Here is a 23,648-nt window from a genome sequence, read left to right as displayed (position 1 = left end):
CATCTGTTTGTGCACAGACAAGACACCAACTGCAAATCCCCAAACCCCACAGCTCTAAATGGGGTTTATCCTTGCTCCCCCCCAGCCCACATCTCTGGTAACTCTTCTTTTCAAATACAACTTCAGAGTCAGATGTGACTGGAGAACCTTTTACATAATGGAATGTGAAGGGGAAGCTGTGAACTGAGAAATCTTGCAGAAATGAGGTTCACAAAGGAAGAGGACTTCTGCATTACCTACAATAACACAGGAAGCAAAGTCTCACTGAAAGATAAGAACAACAAATAACTCTCCACTTTCTCAATGGCCAACTGAGCTCTAAAAAAGCTTTTGCCTCTTACCATTTCCTGTTTCCACGGTGGCAGGGTGCATCCCCCACTGACCTCTGGCAGCAGATTTGGCCCTGATTTACAGCAGGGCTGGTGAAGCCAAATGTCCCCAAGGGAAAGATATGTGGCCACCAGCCTTTGCCATGCTGAGGTGCAGGAGGATGAGCACCAGCACCCCCTCTATTGAATTTGCATGCTGAGGTGCAGGAGGATGAGCACCAGCACCCCCTCTATTGAATTTGCATGCTGAGGTGCAGGAGGATGAGCACCAGCACCCCCTCTATTGAATTTGCATGCTGAGGTGCAGGAGGATGAGCACCAGCACCCCTCTATTGAATTGCATGCTGAGGTGCAGGAGGATGAGCACCAGCACCCTTCTATTGAATTTGCATGCTGAGGTGCAGGAGGATGAGCACCAGCACCCCCTCTATTGAATTTGCATGCTGAGGTGCAGGAGGATGAGCACCAGCACCCCCTCTATTGAATTTGCATGCTGAGGTGCAGGAGGATGAGCACCAGTACCTGCTCTATTGAATTTGCAGGCAGCCCCAACGAGGGGAGAGAGAAATTATGCATCTGACTCCATCTTATCAGAATGCTAGTTAATTACTGTATTATACTATATTATTCTGTACTATATTACACTATGTTACCTTACATTTAAACTGAATCTGCCAAGCACTCAACTGCTCACACTGCCCAGAATCTCGTGACTGTCACCCAACAGTCCTGACACACACACACACACCTGGCCCTGACAGGCCAAGGAACCAAAACACCATCACTGTGGGTAAACAGTCTCCATATTGCATTCTAGTTTGGCACAAACACAGGCACGGCAAATGATAAGAATTATTTTTGGGAAGAATTGTGCCTTGCTTTTCTCTTTGAAAAGAAATGTGGGGCTACACCCCTCCATGTGTCTTGCTGGGAAGAGGGAGCTGGTCTGGACAGCATCTTCCTTGGAGGAGAAGTGAAGCTTTCCCCAGGCTGCTTTGAGTGTGCTGGCAGAGGGCCACCTGCAGCCACTGGCCCCATTCTGTCACATGTGAATATTCACCCCCAGGAGCCAGGGGCAGGGCCAGGCTCAGCACACATCCCTGGGCACAGAGCTGCAGGAGGAGGCTGAGGTTTGCAGCCCCATCTGAAAAGGGCTGGGACTGCAAATGGCAGAAGGCTCCAGCTGAAAGGTGCTTTGGGTTTAGAGCAGTTGTTATTTCAGCAGCTGCAAATGGAGAGAAACCTTTCCCTACAACTTTCCCTTTCAAACTGAGAGAAATCTTTCCCTACATTATATTAGTGACTTGTCCAAATCACATTGTAAAGTCCTTCCTAGAGATCACAATGCTGCAGGGGACAAAAGATGAGGTTCTAATCACAGAACATGGCAACAGGTGGGAAAAGCAGGTATGGAATGGGGAAGAGAGTAGCTATAAAATCTAATCTACCTCAGCCTCCCCAAAATACTTGTGACAGTTGAAAAAGATTCAAGGAAAAACTTCAGCTTTTCAAGGAGGCAAAGAGAGCCTGAAAGGGGAGATGAATGAAAGCTACATTTTTTATTTAATATGTCTAAATCAGAGGCAGGACCACTGCTCAAAAGTTAAATGGAGAAGAATAAGCAGGTTATTGTAGTGGGCCACAGAGACTTTAAAGATCCTGCATTCATAGATCAAACTTTGAAAAATGTTGGATTTAAGAGAAACACCAGGAGCAGGAAACTTTTAAGCTTTTATATACAGCACAAAAGCAACCAAATTATATGTTCTCTTCTGGAAGACAGGGGAATTCTTCAGTCAGGGTACAATGGGCTCAGAAATCTAAAAGAGATTACTAGAATATTTCTCCTCAAATATAGAAACCCACAGCTGGCACAGGGCAGCATGCACAGCACAAGAAGGAGGGGGGGGCTGCATGGCTGGCTGGGAAAGCAGAGCAGTGTCACAGCAGACCAGCATGGAAACCACAGGAACATGCCAAAGGGGGCAGAAACAGGAGCTCTGGGGAAATGCTTCCTGCAAAACCCACACCAAGCAAAAGGGCAGGAGACAGTCGGAATGTGGAGATGGTGGGAATATAGAGAGGCCAGAGCAGAGCCAACCTGTAAGCAGAGCTGCCACATGTGCAAGGTGCAGATACAACCTGAGGGAATGGTTAAAATAATAATCTCAAAGAAAAGTGAGAGAGACAACAGATTTGGCCCCTTTTCTATGAAAAATCCAAGACTGACAATGCTTGCCAGTGTTGAGAGCTAAACAAGTATGTAGAGCAGACATTTTGCTATGCTTGGTGTGAGAGGTTATATTTGGTGGTGAGGCAGGCAGCAGATGCTTTTCCACACTGGAGGCTTCAGCTGATTTCCTCAGCCCACCCTAAGATCTGAGGCTGGTTGTAAAAACAGCCAGCCTCAGCCCACCCTAAGATCCCTCTGTGCTCTTAGGAAACAGCCACTTGGGCTGCACCCTGTGCCTCAGCCCTTCCGCAGGCAGGAGGGACACCATAAACCTTAGAGTAATAGAAGCAATATACTGATGGTGCTGATAAGTAATAGAAAAACACAACCAAAACCTCACAAGGCTTCTGGAAGCCTGCTTCTGGTTTAAAAGCCAACAGTAGCACCTTAACAACCTTCTTAGAGAACAGAGTAACAGAGTGATGACTGTGGGTAAAGTCCCACCCTTAGCAAGAGTCAGCCAGAGGCCTCCACCTTCAAAAGCAGACTCACTGGGAAGAGGTTTTGCCATGAAATGCAATATCCCAGCCTCTGCTGCAGCTGCTCGCTCACTGGCTTCCCTGCACATAGGAGAGGGGAGGCTCTGGGAGAAGCACATCCCCAGCTCAGAAGGAAGAGAGGCTGCAGAGGAGCTGGCAGCCCCAAGAGGGAGAAAGGAGCTGAGCCTGCTGAGAGCAGAGCACGGCAGAGGTTTGTGAGAGGCTGCAGAGGAGCTGGCAGCCCCAAGAGGGAGAAAGGAGCTGAGCCTGCTGAGAGCAGAGCACGGCAGAGCTTTGTGAGAGGCTGCAGAGGAGCTGGCAGCCCCAAGAGGGAAATGGAGCTAAGCCTGCTGAGAGCAGAGCACGGCAGAGCTTTGTGAGAGACTGCAGAGGAGCTGGCAGCCCCAAGAGGGAGAAGGCAGCTGAGCCTGCTGAGAGCAGAGCACAGGTTTGTGAGAGGCTGCAGAGGAGCTGGCAGCCCCAAGAGGGAGAAGGCAGCTGAGCCTGCTGAGAGCAGAGCACGGCAGAGGTTTCCGTGCTGCCGCTGACTCACCGGGCTGAGCTCCAGGGAGGAGCAGCAGCACGGAGCTGCCTGTACCTGAGGCTGGTACCGTGCTGCAGCCTCAGCCCTGCTGAGAGGTGCAGAGGAGCTACAGCTGAGCCAGGCTCCCACCCACGCTCCTTTCCTATCCCTGGCCATCAGTGCTTCCTTACCCACCTCTAGTAAATCTCAGCATGCACAAGGTCTCCACCATAGCCCTGTCACTGGCCATGCAGGTTGGTTTATGCTGCCTTCTGACACTAGCAGTGGAATGTCACCATGATATTTTCTGAAAAATCCTCTTTGCCCAGGATTTTCTCCTGGGAAGCTGAGAAGCCTCAGAGAGGAATGAAAACAATAATTATCTGATTGCTGCTCCTGTGGCTTGGACATTGCTTACCTAACAGGTGAATGTTTGATTGGTTCTGTGTGAATTGTTTTTAATTAGTGACCAATCACAGCCAGCTGTGTCAGACTCTCTGAGTCAGTCACAGGTTTTTATTATTCATTCTTGTTAAGCCTTCTGATGTGTCCTTTTTCTTTAGTATAGCTTTAGTATAGCATACTATGCTAATATAATATAATATAATAATATAATATAATATAATATAATATAATATAATATAATATAATATAATATAATATAATATAATATAATATAATATAATATAATATAATATAATATAATATATCAGCCTTCTGAGAACACGGAGTCAAATTCTCATCTCTCACCTCATCCTGGGGACCCTCACAAACACCACAGTGGAAAATATTATTCCAGCACTGCCAGGTTCATGGCATGCTCAGGACTGGCTGCAAATAACAAGCTGAATGTGCAGAAGGTGAGGAAAAAGCAAACACTGGCCAAACAGTGTCAGAAACAAGAGTAACAAAGTGATGGAGAAGCTGGGTAAAGTTATCAGGGCAGGGACAGAAGAATATTTCTTTTGGGCAATGCAACATGGCCAATGCTCCTTTTTGATAAGCAGGTATGAAACCTTTCTGCAGGTGACAAAGCTGCTCTGGGAAGCAGGAGAGTCAAAGCTTTGGACATATATGGCCAAGGAGAACACTCTGTCCCAGGTGAGGTGGTGGAAGTCTGTTGGGAGAAAAAGAGAACTTTGTGGTTAATTTAATCGTATTTATTCCTCTTCAAAACTCAGGTAATCTCATTCTTGAAGAAATGCTCTGGCAGCGTCCTTGGGGCTACATTTTGTCTCTATTTCAGAGCATCAGAAACTCTGCATTTTGGAGTCATTGCAGTGTAGCCACAGCGTGCTGTCCCAGAGGGAAGGGCTGCTATAATACTTTGCACTTGCAAACTGGAAAATGCTATCAAGGTAGCAAATGCTTTGCCAGGATGGTGGCAGGGTCTGCTGGGGAAATGTAATAACATTTTTAATTGAACCATAAAGACACACGCTGTGTGAGCAGCAGTCACCAGGGGACACACACAGAAATGCTGCTTTCCTGCTTTCCAGAAACAAATACAGAAGAATGACCAAGGCATGAAGTCAGTTGTTTTCAGAGGTATCAGGAAAGGCACCATGCACTGAGGGGAGAGTTGGGGACAAAAGAACCCAGAAACAAAAGTGATGCAGTGGGAGATGCCAGAGCCACTGAGCACAAAAGCACTCAGATTATCTGTGGCACACACACTGGCAGTCACAGGCTCATCACAAACCCCCATGGCAGCGCTGGGAGCAATTATTTCTGGTTCAGCTGCATACAGATATTTGCAGAGAGAAACCCAAGACACAACAAACAAACAAGCAGTGGGGTTCAGGGGCTGGATTTTGCCCTGTGCTGCTGCACATGCCCCCAGAAACCCAGCAGGGACAGGGATGGCACTGGCACAGGGACAAGCAACACCTGCATTTTGGGAAGGCAGATCAGAGCTGCACAGCCACACGGGGCAGGTGAGGTCTCAGTGCCCTCATGCCACCAGCAGTCCCCTTCAAAGACACTGGTGGGAAGTTTGCCAAGGGTTTCCCTGCTGAGAGAGGGATGAAAAGGGCCTGGGGTCAGCAGGCACTGGTGCTCTGCCCTGCTGGGGGAGAGGCAATGCCTCCAGTCTGCAGTCTTGATCAAGCACAGGAATGGCTTGTGCCATTATAGGAATTAAATTACTTTTTAGCTGAACCACTTGCCCAGTGCAGTCCCAGACTACAGGCCCTGGGGTTTCTCATGAAGAATACCTATATCATACCTCATTTGGATTCTCTCCATTTCCTTACTCTTTCCTCTTTGGCTCTGGGGAAAAAGGCCCTTTCTCACTCCTCTCCTCCTGTCAGATGCTCTCTCTGATGTCCCCACCTCCATCTACGAGCCAGCAGTGTGCTTCACAGGCAGAGCCTTGTGGATGCAGGCACATGAAAAGGAAAAATCTTAAGTACTGGGGGGAATTTTCCATGTGGTGGATATGGGTATCATGAGGTGGATATGTGCAGCTGCCTGGAAAAAGAAAGCATTTAAGCTGTTTCTTTTTGTTTTCTCTCTTTGCTATTCAGAGAACCTCTGTGTCATCTGAGCAGAGACACAGCAGGGAGCTGCTGCTTGCTTTGCCAAAGCAATGAGAAGCAATAGCCTTTGTTAAAGACACCACCCTCACAGGGATTATAAATACAAAGGAGATGAAATGATCCAGTTGAACCAAATCCACAGAAAACACTGCAGTGAGGAGCAGGAGGAAGAGGAGAGCCTGGCTGTGGGCAATGGGCCAGGCAGGGACATAAGAATCACATTAAAAACCCCTAAAGGAGTACCAGAAAATGTGTTTTATAAAGCAGTACTTTCACTCCCACCTGCCTGTCCAGCTCTACAGCTTTTGCAGGAGGAGATTCCAGTGCCAAGGTGGCAGGGTACCCCGAGGCTCACAGGCAGGGTACCCATCCTGCCAGGGGGACAGCCAGGGCATGGCAGGAGCAGGAGGCTGGGTGCAATGGCAGGAGGGCTCAGGACACCTGGTTTGCCCCTGGCCTTGATGTCCAGGTCCCCCAGGACTGCCATGTGAGCATGGAAGCTGCCTCCAGGCCAGGGGAACAGCAGGAAGGATCTCATGGCTGCTGTGTGCCCAGAACAAAGGGTCCCTGGCATCCAGCCACAATTGAGCTCCAGCTCAGGGACACTGGCACAAACCAACAGTTTTGTGTGTGTTTGTAAAGGATTTTCAAAACACCAGATCATAGTTCTGCCCAGGCCAAGCTGCAAGCATAAAGGAGCAAGTTCTCACTAGGCTGCTGACCACAGCCTAGCACAGGCAGCACCACAGCCTGAGTGTGTTCTGTCAGTCCTCCAGAGCTCCTGAAGTTCCTCACATCTGCTGGGACAGGGTGTGGAGGTCCCCAGTCTGCTCCCAGCTGCCAGATCTGCTTGTCCAGCTCACTCCTGGCAGCCATAAGGCAAAGTGCTGCAGCCACAAGGCTGCTGGGTCAGCCAGCTGCCACCTGAGCTGCCAGACTGTCCTTCCAAAGCAAGGTGTCTTCCTAAGCCAGAAACATATAAAATGGGATGGCTGAGTGAACCACCATTGTTTTTCGTGTGGAAGAGAGGCAAGAGTGGAGGCAAAGTCATTTGACTGCAGAAAAAGCCCTACAATTTACTGCTAAAACCAGTGACAATGTGGCTTTGTCTGCTCAAGTCAGAAGAACAAGGGCTTATAAAAATGAATAATTGAATATACTATAAGCCTTTATTAGTTCTACAGTAAACACAAACACCTCCTGGAAAGCACAAAGAAATGCCCTATCAAAAGTGCCACAGATGCGTCATTCTCTGTGACTTCCCAAAGGCCCCTTTGGGATGATTTATGCCCAAAGTGAAAACACAGGGAAATAATTTTTTAATGGATTTATAGTTTCTTTCTATAGAAAGATGCATCACTGAGATTAAGGAATGATATTCCACTTTACAGACAATGTAAGATTCATAATGCCTTTAATTAATCACATTCTCATTTCTAAGTGAATAGACTTTGTAGATGAGAGAAAAAAAGCAAACTGTTATCCCTTAGCACCTCAGTGGTGTTTTGAAAGGTTATTGAATTTGAGCACATACCCTCAGGAAGGCAGGCAGGGACTGTGAGAACACAGTGCCCCAGTCTCATTGGCAGCTGGATGACAGACCAGGAGAGTCCAGCCCTGGGAGAAGAGCCCCAGGCTCCAGCAGGCCAGTGCCAAAGCCACCCCACAGCACATGCCACATCCCTCATCTGCAAAAGGCAGGGAGTTAGCTAATACACAGCAGAGGCTGGACTGGGGCTGGGGATCCATACCTCAGTGAATGGAAAAACCCTTGTGGCCAAAAACTCTTCTGCTGGCCTTGCACAATGCACAGCAAAGTGTGATGGGAAGGAGTCATGTCCCCCGTGGGCTCCTGGCTTCCATCCCTGTGCTGGAGTGACCACGGGCATGGAGAGCACAGGGCTGGCACCAGGCAGGGCTTCCAAACACAGTAGGGGAGGGCTGTGGTTTGTGGAACCATGAGGAGCCCTGCCTGCTCCCTGGCTGTGCCCTGCCTGGTTCCTATCTGTGCCCTGTCCCCTGCCTGCTCCCTGGTTGTGCCCTGGCTGTGCCCTGTCCCCTGCCTGTTCCCTGGCTGTGCCTTCCCTGTGCCATGTCTGGGGGAAAAGAACAGAGAGAGGGAAGGAATATCCCCTTGTGAGGAGTCCTAACCCCAGCTGGCTGCTGTGTGGAGGGCTGGGGACACCCTGAAACCCCAGTACCAGGAGTTCCAGCATGTCAGAGCTCCTTGCTGCCTGCACTGGGCCCCAGCATGGAGCCCCCAGCCCCCCTAAGGTTCTCCCAAACTGCTTGGGGTTTTGGGGATCCACGTGCTCCCTCTGCCATCAGACCCAGAGCAAACACACTCTTCTGGTTTGTGCACTGCCCTCAGACACCCCAGCAACACTGAGACAGCCCAGACTGAGAGCAGAGGTATGGAGTCTGAAAGAAGAGACATGCCCAGAGACATGTCCATCATCTCCCCTTGTCACCACCATGGAAAGTGGTGACAAGGGGAGATGATTCCATTTCTGTTCCTCGGCAGCCAAAAGTGAAGAAAAATAGGGGTCTGGGAGCAGACACCTCTTTAAAAAGGGCAGAAGTGTGATGTAGGCTGGGAAGACCATGGAAATTGTTCTGGGATTACCTCCGCCAAATTGCACAAATGTTGCAAAGCCCCAGAAAGCCGCAATTCTCCCCTTCCATTTTGTTTCCAGCTACCTGGGGTCACGGGTCCCTCACCCCCTACTGCCCACCCACCGGCAGAGAGAAGGGCCTGGCTGCCTCGGAGGGTCCTGGGGCTGTCCCCGAGCTCGGGGGCTCTTTGGGGCATCCCCGGTCGGGCATCCCCGGCCGGGCGTGCGGAGCCAGGGCGGTGAGCTCCATCTATTGTCCAAGCGGCGGAGGGGCTGGCTCGGATAGCTCCTCTGTGCGAAGGAAATGCGCTTTTCCTTGCCTCAGTGACTCAGAAACGCTCTCATAATAAATAATTCCTGGGCTCTGTAAAAATGCGGTGCCGCTGAGGCTGCGAGGTGCAGCGTGGGAAGCTGCTCACTTGAACGGGCAAGTGGCAACCTCATTAATTCTCTCATTAACAGCTCAGCCAGACTGAGGTGAGCTCCCAGGTGCCTCGTGGAAGATGCGATCCCTGCAGGGAGTGAAAGCTGGGGGCGTTCAGAGGGGAGGGACTCTCAGGGGTGACCCGCACACCACCGCACTGAGCTCATTCTGCTCCCTGCACAGCTCCTTCCAGCCGAGAGGGAGCCCCAGAGGAGCCCGGGCTGTGCTGGAAGTCATAAAGGACTGGAATGCTCTTCCCAGGGAGGTGGTGGAATCACCATCTCTGGATGTGTTTAAAAAAAGACTGGAGATGGCACTTGGTGCTATAGTTGAGGTCTTAGGGCACAGGTTGGACTGGATGATCTTAGAGGTCTCTTCCAACTTCATTATTCTGGGATTCTGTGATTCTGTAATTCTGTGAAAGCAGCCAGTGCCTGGCTCAGTGGAGCAGAAGGGAGCTGGATGCCATCATGCAGATCCCCCTGGTTGTCCTGGCCAGTCCGGGGAGGCCAAAGCAGCACCCTGAACTCAGAGTGAAAAATGAGCCCTGGGAACAGCTGTGACATCAATTAAAGGAGTTCTGAGCAGTATTTACAGGGCTCTGCTTCCTGGACAAAACGTCTCAATGTCCCTTCGGCATGAGAACTCCTGCTGTGCCAAGATCCCTGGCCTTGTTAGGAGCCAAGCGGGGCTCCCCTGAGGCCAGGGAAGTTTATTTGCAATGGCCAAGAAGAGAAACGAGCTGTTGCTCAAGCCTGGCAAGGAGCTGCTTTGTCCGAGCTGCCCATCCGAGTGAGGAAAAGAGCCCATCTGTCCGTGTGAAATGGGCCGGGAAAGCGGGAGCCCCAGCGCTGGGCAGGCTGGCCCCGAGCAAAGGCAGAGCGTGGCAGTGGGTGCCATGTCCTCAGCCAGGGCCAGGGTCCCCCAGCCCACCTTTTGTGTCCCTTTCTCCCTGGACCCAAGGGCTGGCTCAGCGTCCCCACCGTGCACCAGAGGCCTCCTGTCCCCCACCCCTCATCACACTGCCATGGCCTCGGGCGAGCAGCCACCCTGCACAGCCCAGCTGGGCTGCCCCATGCCACAGAAAGCCACTGTCCCCTGCTGCACACCTGGCCTTGGACACAGCCCTGGCCCTGTGCCGCCTCCCCTCCCTCATGGAGGAAAACCCAGGGGGAGCATCAGGGCCTATGAGTTTGTAATTCATGGGAGCAAACCTGGCCTTGGGCACTGCCCTGGGCCTGTGCCGCCTCCCCTCCCTCATGGAAGAAAACCCAGGACCTGTGAGTTTGTAATTCATGGGAACAAAGTGGTGAAGTGTACCAGGAAAGGCTGTGCCACACGGCATGCCGATGGCCCTTGTGCCTGCCTGTGGCACTGCTGGGGACATGAAGGGCCCAGCTGCACCCTCAGGAGCCAGCCTCACGGGGAGGGGGCTGAGCAGGCCCGGGGCAGGGCTGCCAGCCTCGGCCGGGCACAGGCAGAGCTCCATCAGCTCCATTAGCCGCTAGAGGGAAGTGCGAGGCTGCACAGGGACGGGGTTGGCCGCAGGAGGCTGCCTGGCATCGCGGGGAATCGAGGGTTGAGGATGGCAGCACAAGCCATTTTACTGCTTCCTCTACGGAGCTGCCCCCTCAGCACTCGCTGCTGTCCTGCCCCAGTGCAGGTGCCCATGAGGCGGTGGCAGTGTGAAAAATGCGTATTTTATGATTGGCTTTTCGCAAATATTAAAATGAATATGTGTTCTGTTAGAAAGTTATGCTGTATTGATTTTCTTCAGTAGGGTGTTAAATATTGTTTTAGGTTATAACATAAGGTTAAAATAGAAATTATGCTATGTAGGATACTTTTTTTTTCTAAAGAAAGGACTTGCAGTGAGATAGCAGCCACAGGACACCTCAATCTTTCAGAGAAAGAGAATTTATTGCTCCATTATCAGAAGAAATTAACTTCTTCCTGCCTCGTTCAGCCATGACGACGCCGTCAGGATCAGAGGAAGAAGCTGACACTGCCCAGACAGAATCCTGTGTTTGAATGGAATTTATGCATCATGGATGAGGTGTATGAATATGCAACAGGCTGTGGTTTTTAAGGGTTAATCCTCTGTTAACGTGGGTCCTTTTTTGGGCTTATGTTGCCCAGAAAATGGTACCCGGATGTCCTTAACTCTTTGTTTTTATTGTCTCATATTGTCCTAATCCAAATTGTCCAAATTATTAGTATTCTAATTATATTAATGTTTTTATAACCATTTTATTACTATTAAACTTTTAAAATTTTAAAAACCATGTGTTTTCCACAGCAGGAAGGGGCCCAGGACCTGGCTGGCCACAGCAGTGGGCTTGGTCCAGGCTGCCCGCGGGGCCCTGGGCCCAGCCAGAAGTGCCCCTGGCATGGAGACTGTGGACCCTGGCACAGAGGCCGTGGTCTCTCCAGACAGCACCAGAATAGCAAGAGCAGCCTGCCAGACAGCATCAACAGTTTGGGCCATTTTTAGCAAAGTGGGGAATGTGTGTTGTTTCTGGGACATGCAGTATCCAGGGCCAGAGGGAAGAGAAGGGGATGAGCTGGCATCCCGGGGGACAGTGAGTGGGAGCACAGGGCTCACACAGATCCCAGCGGAGGAGCCTGGCTCTGGACAGGAAGAGCAGCCTCAGGGAGGGACAGCCAGGGGGATGAGGGTTCCCATGGAACTGGGCTCCACCATGGTGCTGGCTTGATCCTGCTGGGACAGAACAGTGCTGGGCAGCTGAGGGCTCCTGGCCCAGCCCCATGGCACAGACCCTGCCAACAGGGCTAGACTGGCACCAACCTCCCTCTGAGGCAGCTGTCCCAGCCTCCCTGCGACCAGGGCAGCTCCAAGGATCTGACAGAGCACAGCTGATAATGAGCCTCTGCTCTATTTTATTCCTGTTTATAGATGGCTAAATATAACCTTGTGCTTATATTTAATTCTTACTGAAAGCTGCGAGCCACAATCCATCAAGTCAGTTTTGGGTTTTTCATATTGGCTGGCTTGCATCAGGTCCAAGAGAGGAAACACCCAGGCTCAGCACAAGGCCTGTAGCCAAGTCAGGTACTGGCAGCAGGTCCCACACAGGAGGGCTGGTGACCACAGAGCAAAGCAGAGAAGGCATTGCAGGACTTGTAAGCAGCAGATTTCTCTGTGCCAAAACACCCCCAGTCCATCCAGACTGCTGTCCCTGAGCACTGCAGCTGTGGGCACTGCCAGGACTACCCACATTTGGTGGCAGTATTGCTTGTCCCCAGGCAGAGCCAAAGGCATTTGATTTGTTCTCCTATCACAAAGCCAGAAGCAGCTTTCTGGATTGTACAAGATCTCCCTCTGCAGCAAGAACAGGAGCAAGCACCAACCTGCAAACCAAGTGTGCAACACAACATAACTACAAGCAGGTGTGCCAGGGGTTGTATCAGCTGATTGTACCCCCAGATATAAACTTCCACCTGTCTTCTGGGAGGCAGGGATAATGTTTGGGAAGATGTTTGATGGACCACTGAAAAATTTATCACTGCAGTATTTCCCTGACAACTGAATTGAAAGACCATGAAATAATTGCAGCACTACCTGTAAAACACCTCAGGTCCAATCCTCACCTCCTGGCAGCCTAACAAATATCCCAGTCATACATTTTGGGGTTCAAGTCAAAAGTTGACGGGGAAGCAGCCTTGTCTTGCTCCCACCTGGGGCAGCTGAATACATCTCACTCCACAGCAAAAGCAGGTCCAATTTCTGTTCCAAGTCCTGCTCTTCCATTCATTGCTCAGGAGACTTTGACAGAAACATTGGCATTGCACACACACAAATGCACATGGCCCTAGATAATCACATTTATAACAAAACACATCCAACTAGACTACTGTGGTATTTTACTGGGGTTGCATGAGAGGTTGTTTTAAGTCTCAACATTGCATGGAAAACCCATCATCCAACAAAAACTACAAATATTCTTCAAATGCTGGACTAAGGGCTTGACCAGAACAAGACAGGCAGTATGCAGTTGTCCTGGGGCTCCTCCCTTCTGCACCTTCTCCTCAGGCTTAAAAATTCACTCTTGCTGACTCACAGCTCTACATATAAAAAGTTATTTATATGCTCATTTATACATCTTTTTAGTCCCTCCTGATAGACAGGTCTTGAAAAGAACTCAGCAATTCAGAATGCTGCCATGCCAGTTCTGGCATTCAGTCAGATGAGTTTCCCCTCTCACAGTCACACCAGCTCCCCTGCCCAGTTGCAATATCACACAATTTTTTCCTGGTATGATTTTGGGAACTCAGGTTTGCCAAGGTTCCACCTAGCTAACTTTGAACTGCCCCAGAGCAGCTTCAGAGAAACATCTCTGCTCGCTAAGGTTCCATCTCTGCTTTGGGAAGGAGAAAGACACAGGGAGAAGGAGATTTGGTTTTGACCTAAAGTCAAAAATCTCGGTAGGTGGAAAGCCATTCTAGGGCTGGAACTACTCCAGTCATTTACAATAGTGCTGGCACAAGCCTAGGTGCCTTAAAAAGGAACTTTCCTCCAGTGCTGCCCTCCCCCTGGGACAGCTTTGCCCTTCTTTGGTGTGGCAGCAGCCTCCAGCCTCCAGGAACGGTTCTCGCAGTTAAAAGGAGAAGCCCAAACTAATTCCACAATAATTCATTTCCTAACACACTGAAAGCCCCACGTGTGTGGGACACACTTTCTCCAGCAGCTGCTAAAGCATTTCCCAATTTGCAGAGAGCAGCAGCCTGGGCTGGACAAGCACAGCCCTGGCTGAGCAGGCTCTCACACAGGCTCTCCAGCAAACCACTGCTCTTCCAGTTCCTGTCCAATTCCCAAAGCCATCTTTTCCCTGTAAGGCCATCTTCCCAAGCTATCCCAGTGGATTATATATCTGTTCCAAAACTTAAGTTATGTCCAGGAAAAATTAATGGGAAAACCCAAGTTTTAGGTCAGCATGCGCAATAGCAAAGGGAGCTGCAGTGTCTGAGCTGAGAGCTCCCCATGCCCTCAGGATAGCGATGCAATAGCCACACTTCACTCTCTAAACAGACTGCAGCAAGCCAACCAGGACTCAAAGCAGCTGGTAAGCATGATTTTTTTTTTCCCTCTCCTTACTACATTCAGGAGTTTCTCTTCTTTTGGGCTGAATTGAACAGACTTTTCTGTCTCCAAGTTTTCTTTCTCAGAGTTATTCTCGTTATAGCCAGGGAGTATTTTAAACCAAGAATAGCTGATCTCCAGTAGATTCATACTCCCCTTTTTGGAAACGCTATTTAGAGAACAGAACTCCTAAATCAAAAAGTAGTCAGGAACAACAGTGAGAAACTGCATGGCTCTAACAGTAAATATTGCACTGGCACCTTTTGATTCACCTCTTTCCTCAAAGACTCCAGGGAAGATTGGCTTTGCCCAAATCTCCCTGAGTGGCATCAGTTCCTCACCAGAAACCTGCACCACCCACATTTGAGGTGTGAGCCCTCTGGAACATCAGCAAAAGCTACACTACAAGAGCTACAAAAAGAAAAACCTTTGACATAAGCCAAAGCCCTGGTTAGTACCCTTTGAGGGAAATTCTCCAGTGGGAAAACAGATGGATTTCCAGTCTGTTTTGTGCAGAAAGATGTGAGATCTTAGAGTATATAATTTTTAAATAGTGCAATCTGAAATTTAAATTTTGAATTGTTATGTGGCCCTTAGGAACGGCATTGTTCTCACAGATGCTACTGTGGTTTCTGCTGGTAAATTAATAAACTTCATATAACAGATAAGTGCCTTTAATACAGCAGCTGCCCAGGCAATCACTGAAAGCCACCAGCAGCACAGAGCTCATCTATTTCTTGTTCATCTCTTTCTTGTCCCAAAAGCTATGACTGACATTCAAATATAGCAGATTCTTTCATGTTAAACTGATGCTAAATATCAGATGGAAAACCAAGAGGAAATGGGAAAGACCAAGTAAAGGGATGTCACTTCTAAACCAGAGTTTAAGCTCAGATCTGGTAGACACAGCTTAAACCTTCCCCTTTGTAAGACATACTTATGCCAGAGAACTGCTTGGCTTCTCAAGCACAGAAATCACCTGTGCTTGAGTTAGACTGTGGGGATAGAAGATCTTCTTTGCTTGCTTACCAGAGCACTTTTCTCCTGAGAAAGGAGAGCACTGAGTGTGTGATGTGTGTGCACTGATGCTGGGGAGGGCATGGCTGAGCCCTCTGGAGCAGACTGGCCAGGCAGCCCCCAGAAAAGCTTCTGCAGCCCTGCTCTGGCTCCTCACACCTGCACTGCTTGTGGCCTTACAAGGGGGTTATTTTGTACCAGGAGAAGACCTGGCTGTGGGGCACACCACTAAAATTGAGATGATATTTGAATTCTAGGCAGGGCACTAGGAAGCAGAACTAACCCCAACAAAATCACCAAAACACAGCTCAAGAAACACAATTTTGAGCCACATTTTTATGATCACCACCATGTTTTAACATAGTAAGGTGTCCCCAGACAGCCTGTGCTGGTTTGGAGGGGTATGTGCATGAGCTGGAGGGGACCCAGGCAGGGGGGACAAGGGACCCACTGGGCATGGCAAGGTGTGATCACTGTGCACACCTGGCTTAGCAAACCAAGCCACTTTAAGGATTTCCAGACATCAGTTTCACTGCTCCATGCTGGTCCCTGGACAGTCACTACATCTCTTGCTGCAAAGGGACATTTCCCAAAGTACAGGGACACTGGAACACTGCCTAAGGCTCAGGCTGTGCCCACTGGACCTCACAGAACTCTCAGCCCCAAAACTGCCCCCAAGGCAGGGCACTGGCCCCATCTCAGAGTGCTGGGTGGCTGCTGGAGCCTGGCTGGGTGGGCACAGATTTGGGAGTTTCCTGATTTTAGGTGTTAGGCACTGCCCACCGAAGCCATTAAAAAGAGCTTTTAATTTTGTTTTATCAAAGCCCCTTCAATATCCTCATAGAAATACTTTTTTTGCAAGAATAACTGAAATCATGGAAAGCTCTTTGTTACTGTTGTGGTTTAACCCCAGCTAGCAACCAAGCCCCACAGAGCCACTCACTCACCCCTGCTACAGCAGAATGGGAGAGAGAGAATTGCACTGTAAAAGTGAGAACACTCATGGGGAAAGATAAGAACAATGTAGTAATTGAAATAAAATAGCAATAATAACAATAAGAAGTTGTAATGGAAAGGAAAATAACAAAGAGAGAAAGACAAGTGGTGCAAATTAAGACAGTTGCTCAGCACCAACTGATAACTGGCCACCCCCAAGGAGCAGCCTGGGGCCAGCCTTACCCCTGGTTTAGAGCTGAGCATGATGCCATGGTTTGGAATATCCCTGAGGTCAACTGGGCTCAGTTGTCCTGGCTGTGTCCCCTCCCAACTCCTTGGGCACCCCCAGGCTCCTCACTGGTGGCATGAGGAGCAGAAAAAGCCTTGATGCTGTGCAAGCACTGCTTAGCAATAACAAAAACACCCCTGTGGTATCAACCCTGTGTTCAGCACAAATACAAAACATGACACATGGTCAAAGAAAATTAACTCTGCCCCAGCTAAATCCAGCACATTTCTTTAGCTTCCTTAGAAGCAATTACACTGGAGCTAAGAAGACATTATTTAAAATAAGACATTTGAATAGCTTGCCTAGGAAAATCAACCCTACAAAGAAATTGCTCCAAAATATTATTTTTCTTGAAAATTACAGAGCTAAGGGACTCTAATTGCCATGCTGCTGCTCACTTTTTATTGCCTATTGTGCCACTTAAAATGCTTCTAACAGATACCTCTCCTGTTCCAGAGTATAAACCCTGCCCGGGGAGCAGTATCACACAACAGTGGTAATTTTAAAATATCTTGTGTTCTAAAAGCCTGACTCAAAGCCCACCAGGGGCTGGGAGCATAGGACAAAGCCAGGCTGGCTGCAGAGTGTCACCACCAACCTGGTTTTGGGCAGCTGCATTAATTGCTCTGACCAGCAAAGCAGCCAGATTAAAGAGAAATGCAATCCTACAGTGCATCAACACTGCACAATTTGTCTTCCCATAATCAAAAAACAATTCAGATGAGAAAAACTCCAGTATCATAATTTCAAATTGTGGCTCAGGGAAGCTGTGAAGCCTGGCTGTGGTTTCTGTTCATGTTAGGTAGACCCAGGTAAGCAGGCTGTACGTGCAGAGAGAACCCACCCCTGCCTGGCTTCGAGGCTGTGCAGGGTTTGAGACAACTCTGCCAGCCCCGTGCCTCCTACTAGCTGCTCACTCACCCAGGCAGGAGTCAGGGCTTTTTGTGGCTAATTGAGCAGAGCTTTACCAGGAGATCAGCCACAGATATCCTGGGATCTGGTGTGCTGGGTCTGAAACATCTGTGCCTGTGCACAGAGCCCAAAAGGGCTGGGGGAGTAGCTGGTCTTTGCTCCCCTCTGCTCTGGCTGTGCCCCAGGGGTCCAGCTTGGCTCATGGAGCTCACAGGAGCAGCACAAACTGCTTTCCTTCAGAGGTACTGACTGAAATTTAGTCTTCTGTGCCTCTGTTATTTGGGTGAGGGTGGGAAGAGTATTCACTTTTTTTTCTCTATTGACCTTTAAAGTTACCAAAGCAGTTGTCCACATCAGGAACCAGCAATGAGGGGCCTAGTAGGCTTCCTGCTGTGCTCGTTGCTGCTGCTGGCCCCCCACTCCACAGGGGTGGCTGCCCAGGACAACTCCCAGCCTGACCCCAAAATGCCATGTGCCAACTGGATGGGAGGAGCACCCGGCTACCCTGGCCACAACGGCTCCCCTGGCCGGGATGGGAGAGATGGAAGAGATGGACTCAAGGGAGATAAAGGAGATGAAGGTTGGTGAGGAGCAGGTGGTATGTCATTGCTCCAGTCCCAGTCCCAGTCCCAGTCCCAAGAGGTTTCATGTCTGGTGGGTCCATGCCTGACCTTTATCCAGATGACTTTTGATTATCTTCTGGGGTGGAGATTCCATAACCTGAGTCAAAGAGTTTGGTGTGGGTTTTTTGCCCAGTTAATGATGGTTTTTTTGATGTGCTGCTCTCAGCAGCTCAGCCCACAGCCAGGGTGAGGGGTGAGCAGGGTTTCCACTCACTGCCTCAGCCCCTGGGGGCTCTTGAGGTCCCTGAGCCCTTCCTCAGCTCTGTGCTGGGCAGGGCTCTTGCCACAGCCCCCTCTGCCTTTCAGCAGCAGCTTCCAACACAGTGCAAGCACAACTCCCAGCCCCCAACTCTGTCCCGCAGGTCCGGCAGGTCCCAAAGGTGAACCAGGCCCAGTAGGAAGTCGAGGCTTTCCCGGACCCCCCGGAACTCCTGGAATTCCTGGAATGCCAGGGCAGAAGGGCAAAGATGCTTTTGTGCAGCGCTCTGCCTTCAGCGTGGGGCTGACGGAGCGAGGCCCTGCCCCCAACGTCCCCATCCGCTTCAGCAAGATCTTCTACAACGAGCAGGGCCACTACGACCCCAGCACGGGCAAGTTCCTCTGCAACGTGCCCGGCACCTACTTCTTCTCCTACCACCTCACGGTGTACCTGTCAGATGTCAAGGTCAGCCTCTACAGGAAGGACAAGGCCGTCATCTTCACCTATGACCAATTCCAGAACAACAACGTGGACCAAGCCAGCGGCTCCGTCCTGCTGCACCTCAGCTCCGGGGACGAGGTCTGGCTTCAGGTGTACGGGAACGGGGACAAGAATGGCGTCTATGCTGACAACCTCAATGATTCCACCTTCATGGGCTTCCTCCTGTACCCTGACCCAGATACCTACTGAAGCAGGGGGTGCTGTGTGGAAAAGGAGAAGGTGGCTTTACCCTGGACTTGTCCTGGGGCACTAGCACTATAGCTGTAATGTATTTACCAGAAAATTGCCTTTTGCAAGGGCAACGACTGCCAAGGGGGGGGCCTTTCTCCTGTGAAATCACTGAGATCATACCAGGACTTCCATGGAACCAAGAGTTCACTCCTACCTCTGCTCTTGCTTTCCTGTGGAAACCTCAGCCCAAAGTCAAATAGCACTCCTGCCATGTCATGAAAAACTCTCAACGTTGCTTAATCTTCCTTTAAATTTAAAAGTCAGAAGAGAAAAATTGGTTGCATTTAAATATGGCATTCTAAATTTCCCTTTTTTAGCAATTTAAATAAATTTAAACCAATTGTAGAAATTTTACTCAGCATTTTAAAGTTTTAGTAGAAGGAAAATACTACTCACAAAAGCAGCATGCTCTTGTTTTCAGCTGGAACAGATGGCTCAGTTTTTTGTAACTCCCACTTATTAGGGCCTTTGACTTCCACTCTTGGTTTGTTGCCTCCCTTTTTTCAGCCCAGATCTTTGAATATATTCAGATTATTAACGTCCACTGATTTTAATCCTTTGGTTTTCTTTTTATGTTTATCCCCTATTGTTATCTCTAATGCAGACAGCAAGCTGGTTTAGGGCAGGGATCTTCTCTTGGGATTTATCTGAGAAGCCTTGTGAGCACTGGTGAGGCCACACAACAAAAGCAGCCCATTGACTGTGTGGTTTTGGGGGTCCTGAGGTGACCACAAAGATCCTGTCCCATCTCCCCTGTGCAGGCAGAAGTTGAGACCTATCAGCTGTGTGTGTCCTTTTCCAGGCCCTAAGTGTGCCAGAAGCCATAGTTTGCCCACCAGCTGGGCAGAGCTTCGGGTGATGTTGAAGCCTCCCATGTGGAGTGGGTTCCTGGGATGAACACCCCCATCCCTGCCCCAGCTTTGGGCAAGGTCACCTGAATGCAGGAGAGTGTTAAGGCTGGAATTTGTTTCAATCCCATCAAACTGCTCCCCAAGGAGCTTGCTTGACCTCTTTTAGCTAAGAGAGGATTTGATGGTTTCTCAGATATATTCAAAGAAGACTCCTGCTACTAAACTTCAGAGCAAGCTAACACAGTTCAGAGCTAATGCAGTATTACAGGCACAAAACAGCTTTAAGAGCTTCAACTGAAATTACTTGCAACATCATTTTCCACACTCCAGTGAATTACCGCACTGCAAATAAAAAACAATAAAAAGCTCTCTTAATGAGAATGTCTCCACTTTTTTGTGTGCGTATTCTTGGCAAGGACTTGGAGAAAGGGATATATACTCCTAGCCTCACCAGGCAGCCCAGGAATTTGGGTTTTTTCCCCAGCAAGGTGAGGGCAAACCATAGGCTGGCAAACACAGGGGTATCCCCCTTTTGCTTTCTCAAAAAACACTCCACACTCTAAATTTCATCTAGGCTTCAGTATCTCACCACCTTACACTGTATTGCATCTTGGTTGGGTAAGATGAGCTCTGGTTTTCACACTATTTCCCCAACCAAATATCCTGAATCCAGCCTAAATGGCCATCCAGAGACAGGGGCTCTGCTGGCCCTGAAAGCTTCAAGCACACTGGATTTAGCAAGGGTGAAACTGATGCTCAATTTGGTCAGGCTAAATTCAGTGAGCTTGGAAAAACCCTGCTCTTATCGTGGGAATTAATGGGAAGGGAACAGGGAAAAGTTAAAAAAAGCCAGAAATCCATAAAAAAAGGAGATTTAAAAATGCTGCATTTGCTGGATCTAATGGTGTAAGAGGCTTAAATTGAAAGGAGCAAGTCAGAGCTTTTGCACTGTTTTTCTCAAATGTTTTCAGATGGATCTTCAGAAGGCAGGGAAAATTGAATCAGCCAGAGTACTAAGAGGCATTTGGGATAAACATTAGGAGGCTATACAAGTTTAAAGACCAGTTCCCAAGAGGGAGCCAAAACAAATTATTGCTTTCTTTGCTGCCATGCAGCAGGAGCAAACATGCTTACAGCTTTATCCACTACACCAGCACTCAGACCTTGGGAAAAATGTTAAAGAAAGTCATTAAGGTACTGCAGTTCCATGTACTGGCTCTTCCCCCTTCTCACAGACACAAACACTGAACTGCAGCTTCACCAAGTACCAGGAGAGTGCATCTATTGCCCATGCATGTCCCAGCCAGGCTCCTCAAAGCCCAGCAAACAGCAGCCCAAGGCAAGCACCTACCATGGAAACAGGGCTCAGAGCCCTCCCTGTAGGGACTGGGACTGTTTTGAGAAGCCTTTCACCTCAAATTTCTTTAAGATTCTTGCTGATCTCAGACAAGCACTTTCCCAGCAGGCACCAGATTCCAGTTTAAGCCACCTCCAGTCTCTCCTAGAAGGTAACTGCTCCCAGCAGAGACTCAGTCCATCAAGGAAGCAAGCACAGACACAGGGCAGGCAGAGAAGCACCCCCACCTCTGCCCCACTGCAGCCACAGCTGCCCCTTGCCCTCTGTCCCTGCCTCCTGAGGCTGCCCAGCCCCTGCAGGGGTCTGCATGGGGGTCTCAGCCAGCCTAAACGTGCTGACAAGCTTTGGGAGCAGCAGCTGAGCTTGGCCACCAGTCACTCTGGAGAGTCCTTATGGGCCAGCAGCTCCAAGTTCTTGCCTGGGGGATGGATATCAGACCTGCACCTCACCAGGTCTGCCACCTCAGGGGCATATGGCCAGGCTGACCAGGGGCAGGGAGCTGCAGGGCACCATGCTGGCCTTGGGCTGCTCTCAAGGAAGAGCTGCAGACAGGGTTTGGGGGGATAATGAGGTCCTGGGAGATGAGCTCAGGGGAGTTCCTAAGGAATCCAGCCTTTTCCATTGTGGAGTTGTGGTTTTACTCTCTCTTCATGCTTCATAAACCCATGGGAGGGGAAAACCAGGCCAACACAGGCACATCTCCAAGGCCTGGGCTAGCTCCTGAGGATCACAGTGCATTGAACACACAATTATCTTGTAAGAAAAGAGCAAGAACAACCCTGGCATGCTGAGAGGGCACTGAATCACCTGCTCTCCAACAAATTTAAGCGGTTTAGTTTGTAGTTTTTTAATCAATCCTGACAGCAGATGCCTTGTACAAAGTTATGTCTCACTATTTACTGTCTCTCTGGCAGGTTTAAAAGGATGCTTTTCCCTTTAGAAGCTAATGTACTCTAAGAGGCAGAAAGCAAGAACACTCCCCAATGAAAGACTGAAGTCACTGCATTAACAATGAGGGAGAAAAAACATGAAAAGCTGAAGACAGCTGGAGAGACTGACCAGTCTCATCCAGCAGGAAAACCATCTGTACAAGCATCCATAGCCCTTCCAAACACAATTATAGGCCGGTCCTAATTGTACTTGAACCCCATGTAATCACTTGTGCCAGTAATTAATTGGAATACAAATAGCAATTGCAGTAAACCATGAAGAGCTACAAGAAAAAGATAAATTGCTTGCAAGACTTGCATTCCTGAAGTATAAACTCACTAGAGGGTTTTTATCATGGGAGCAGGCAGAGGGATTAGGATCAGGTCTGACGTTTGGCTAATCAGCCACTCTTCTTCCATACAAGAAATGCCATCAGATTTAAAGTTTCTGAAATACTGTGCAGGAAACCAGAGTGTGCCCAGGCTGCCACATGTTTCTCTGACTGTATTTGTGCTGGGTGTAGGTACCTGATGAAAAGATTCAGTCTCCACGGGACTGTGAATCAGCAAACCTATCCTTAGCTCACCCTGGGATGATCAGCCCAGCCCACTGCTCTTTGAGAGCACTGGGAGACTTCCTTACATGGAGGGGCAGTTCATTACCCTCCAGCCAATCCAGGGGAAAGGAAAGGTTTATTCCCAAGGAAATGGAAGCATTAAATGTCAGTATCTATTTCTTCCTACAGAGATTCCCACCCTCAAGGCTATCTGTGGAATCCCTCCCATAAAAGCAGGACAGATTTATGGAGAGGCATCAGGGAGGGAGGCAGAGAGATGGCACTTGAAGACAATCTCTAATTCATTCCCCTCTGGAGGCAGGCAGGGAAGGACAGGGGGTATGAACCAACCCAGCCAGCTCCCTCTGAAAACTTGGGCATCTGTGAAAGTGGAGCTCTGCCTAAAGAGTCAGGACAGCACAGCTTCTCTGTTCCTTGACAGGGATTTCCAGAGAAGCCATTCTAGTTCTGTTCCATGTTTTGGCAAGTGTTGAAGGCCAAGGTGGATCTGCCATCCTGGATGAGGCACAGCACAGGGAAGGTGATTCCCACAGCACAGCACCTGTACCCCAGCCATGCAGAGGCAGCTCCAGAGCAGCAGGAGAGCAGGAGGTCACAGCAGGACCCTGCTCAGTGAGCTGCTCTGGGAGCTGAGCACACCCTGAATAGGAAGCTCTGCCCTCTGACAGGACAGAGCCACTGTCCTGTGACAGGTGTCCCCTCTGAAATGTCCTCACCAAAGCATCCCCAGCTGGGACTCCCTTGGTGAGGCAGCTCCTGTCAGCACAGGGATGCTTTGTCACATCCCCTTGCCCTGTCACCCACCTCATACACAACATTCTCAGCTGTGCATCTGTTTATTCAGAGTCCTTTCTTCCAGGAGGCTGTAAATTTAAATGAGTTCATACAAGATTACCTAAACCTTTTTTCATAAACAAGCAAGTGGAATTCACAAAATAGTCGTATTTGTGAATTTTAAAAGCTTTTAAAGACACTGCTCCT

General features: G+C 49.4%; 1 protein-coding gene across 1 annotated transcript; it reads left to right on the top strand.

Moving 5' to 3' along the window:
- The first annotated feature begins 13,824 nt into the window (after positions 1-13,824).
- ADIPOQ (adiponectin, C1Q and collagen domain containing) lies at positions 13,825-20,192 on the top strand. Its single transcript, XM_018913242.3, has 3 exons — positions 13,825-14,227; positions 17,731-17,978; positions 18,384-20,192. The coding sequence occupies exons 2-3, from the start codon at positions 17,765-17,767 to the stop codon at positions 18,908-18,910; spliced, it is 741 nt and encodes a 246-aa protein (XP_018768787.2). The 5' UTR covers positions 13,825-14,227; positions 17,731-17,764; the 3' UTR covers positions 18,911-20,192.
- The last annotated feature ends 3,456 nt before the right edge of the window (positions 20,193-23,648 follow it).

This window comes from Serinus canaria, chromosome 9 (genome assembly GCF_022539315.1).
Source record: "Serinus canaria isolate serCan28SL12 chromosome 9, serCan2020, whole genome shotgun sequence".
NCBI classification, from domain to species: Eukaryota; Metazoa; Chordata; class Aves; order Passeriformes; family Fringillidae; genus Serinus; species Serinus canaria.
Note: the sequence above shows the minus strand (reverse complement) of the source record. Positions and strands in the feature narration are given on the sequence as shown.

What these genes read in the sequence shown, in the direction of transcription:
- ADIPOQ (XM_018913242.3), top strand. Translation starts at nt 17,765, where the DNA reads ATGAGGGGCCTAGTAGGCTTCCTGCTGTGCTCGTTGCTGCTGCTGGCC. An exon ending in GGGAGATAAAGGAGATGAAG is followed by an intron (nt 17,979 to 18,383) that starts GTTGGTGAGGAG and finishes TCTGTCCCGCAG; the next exon opens with GTCCGGCAGGTCCCAAAGGT.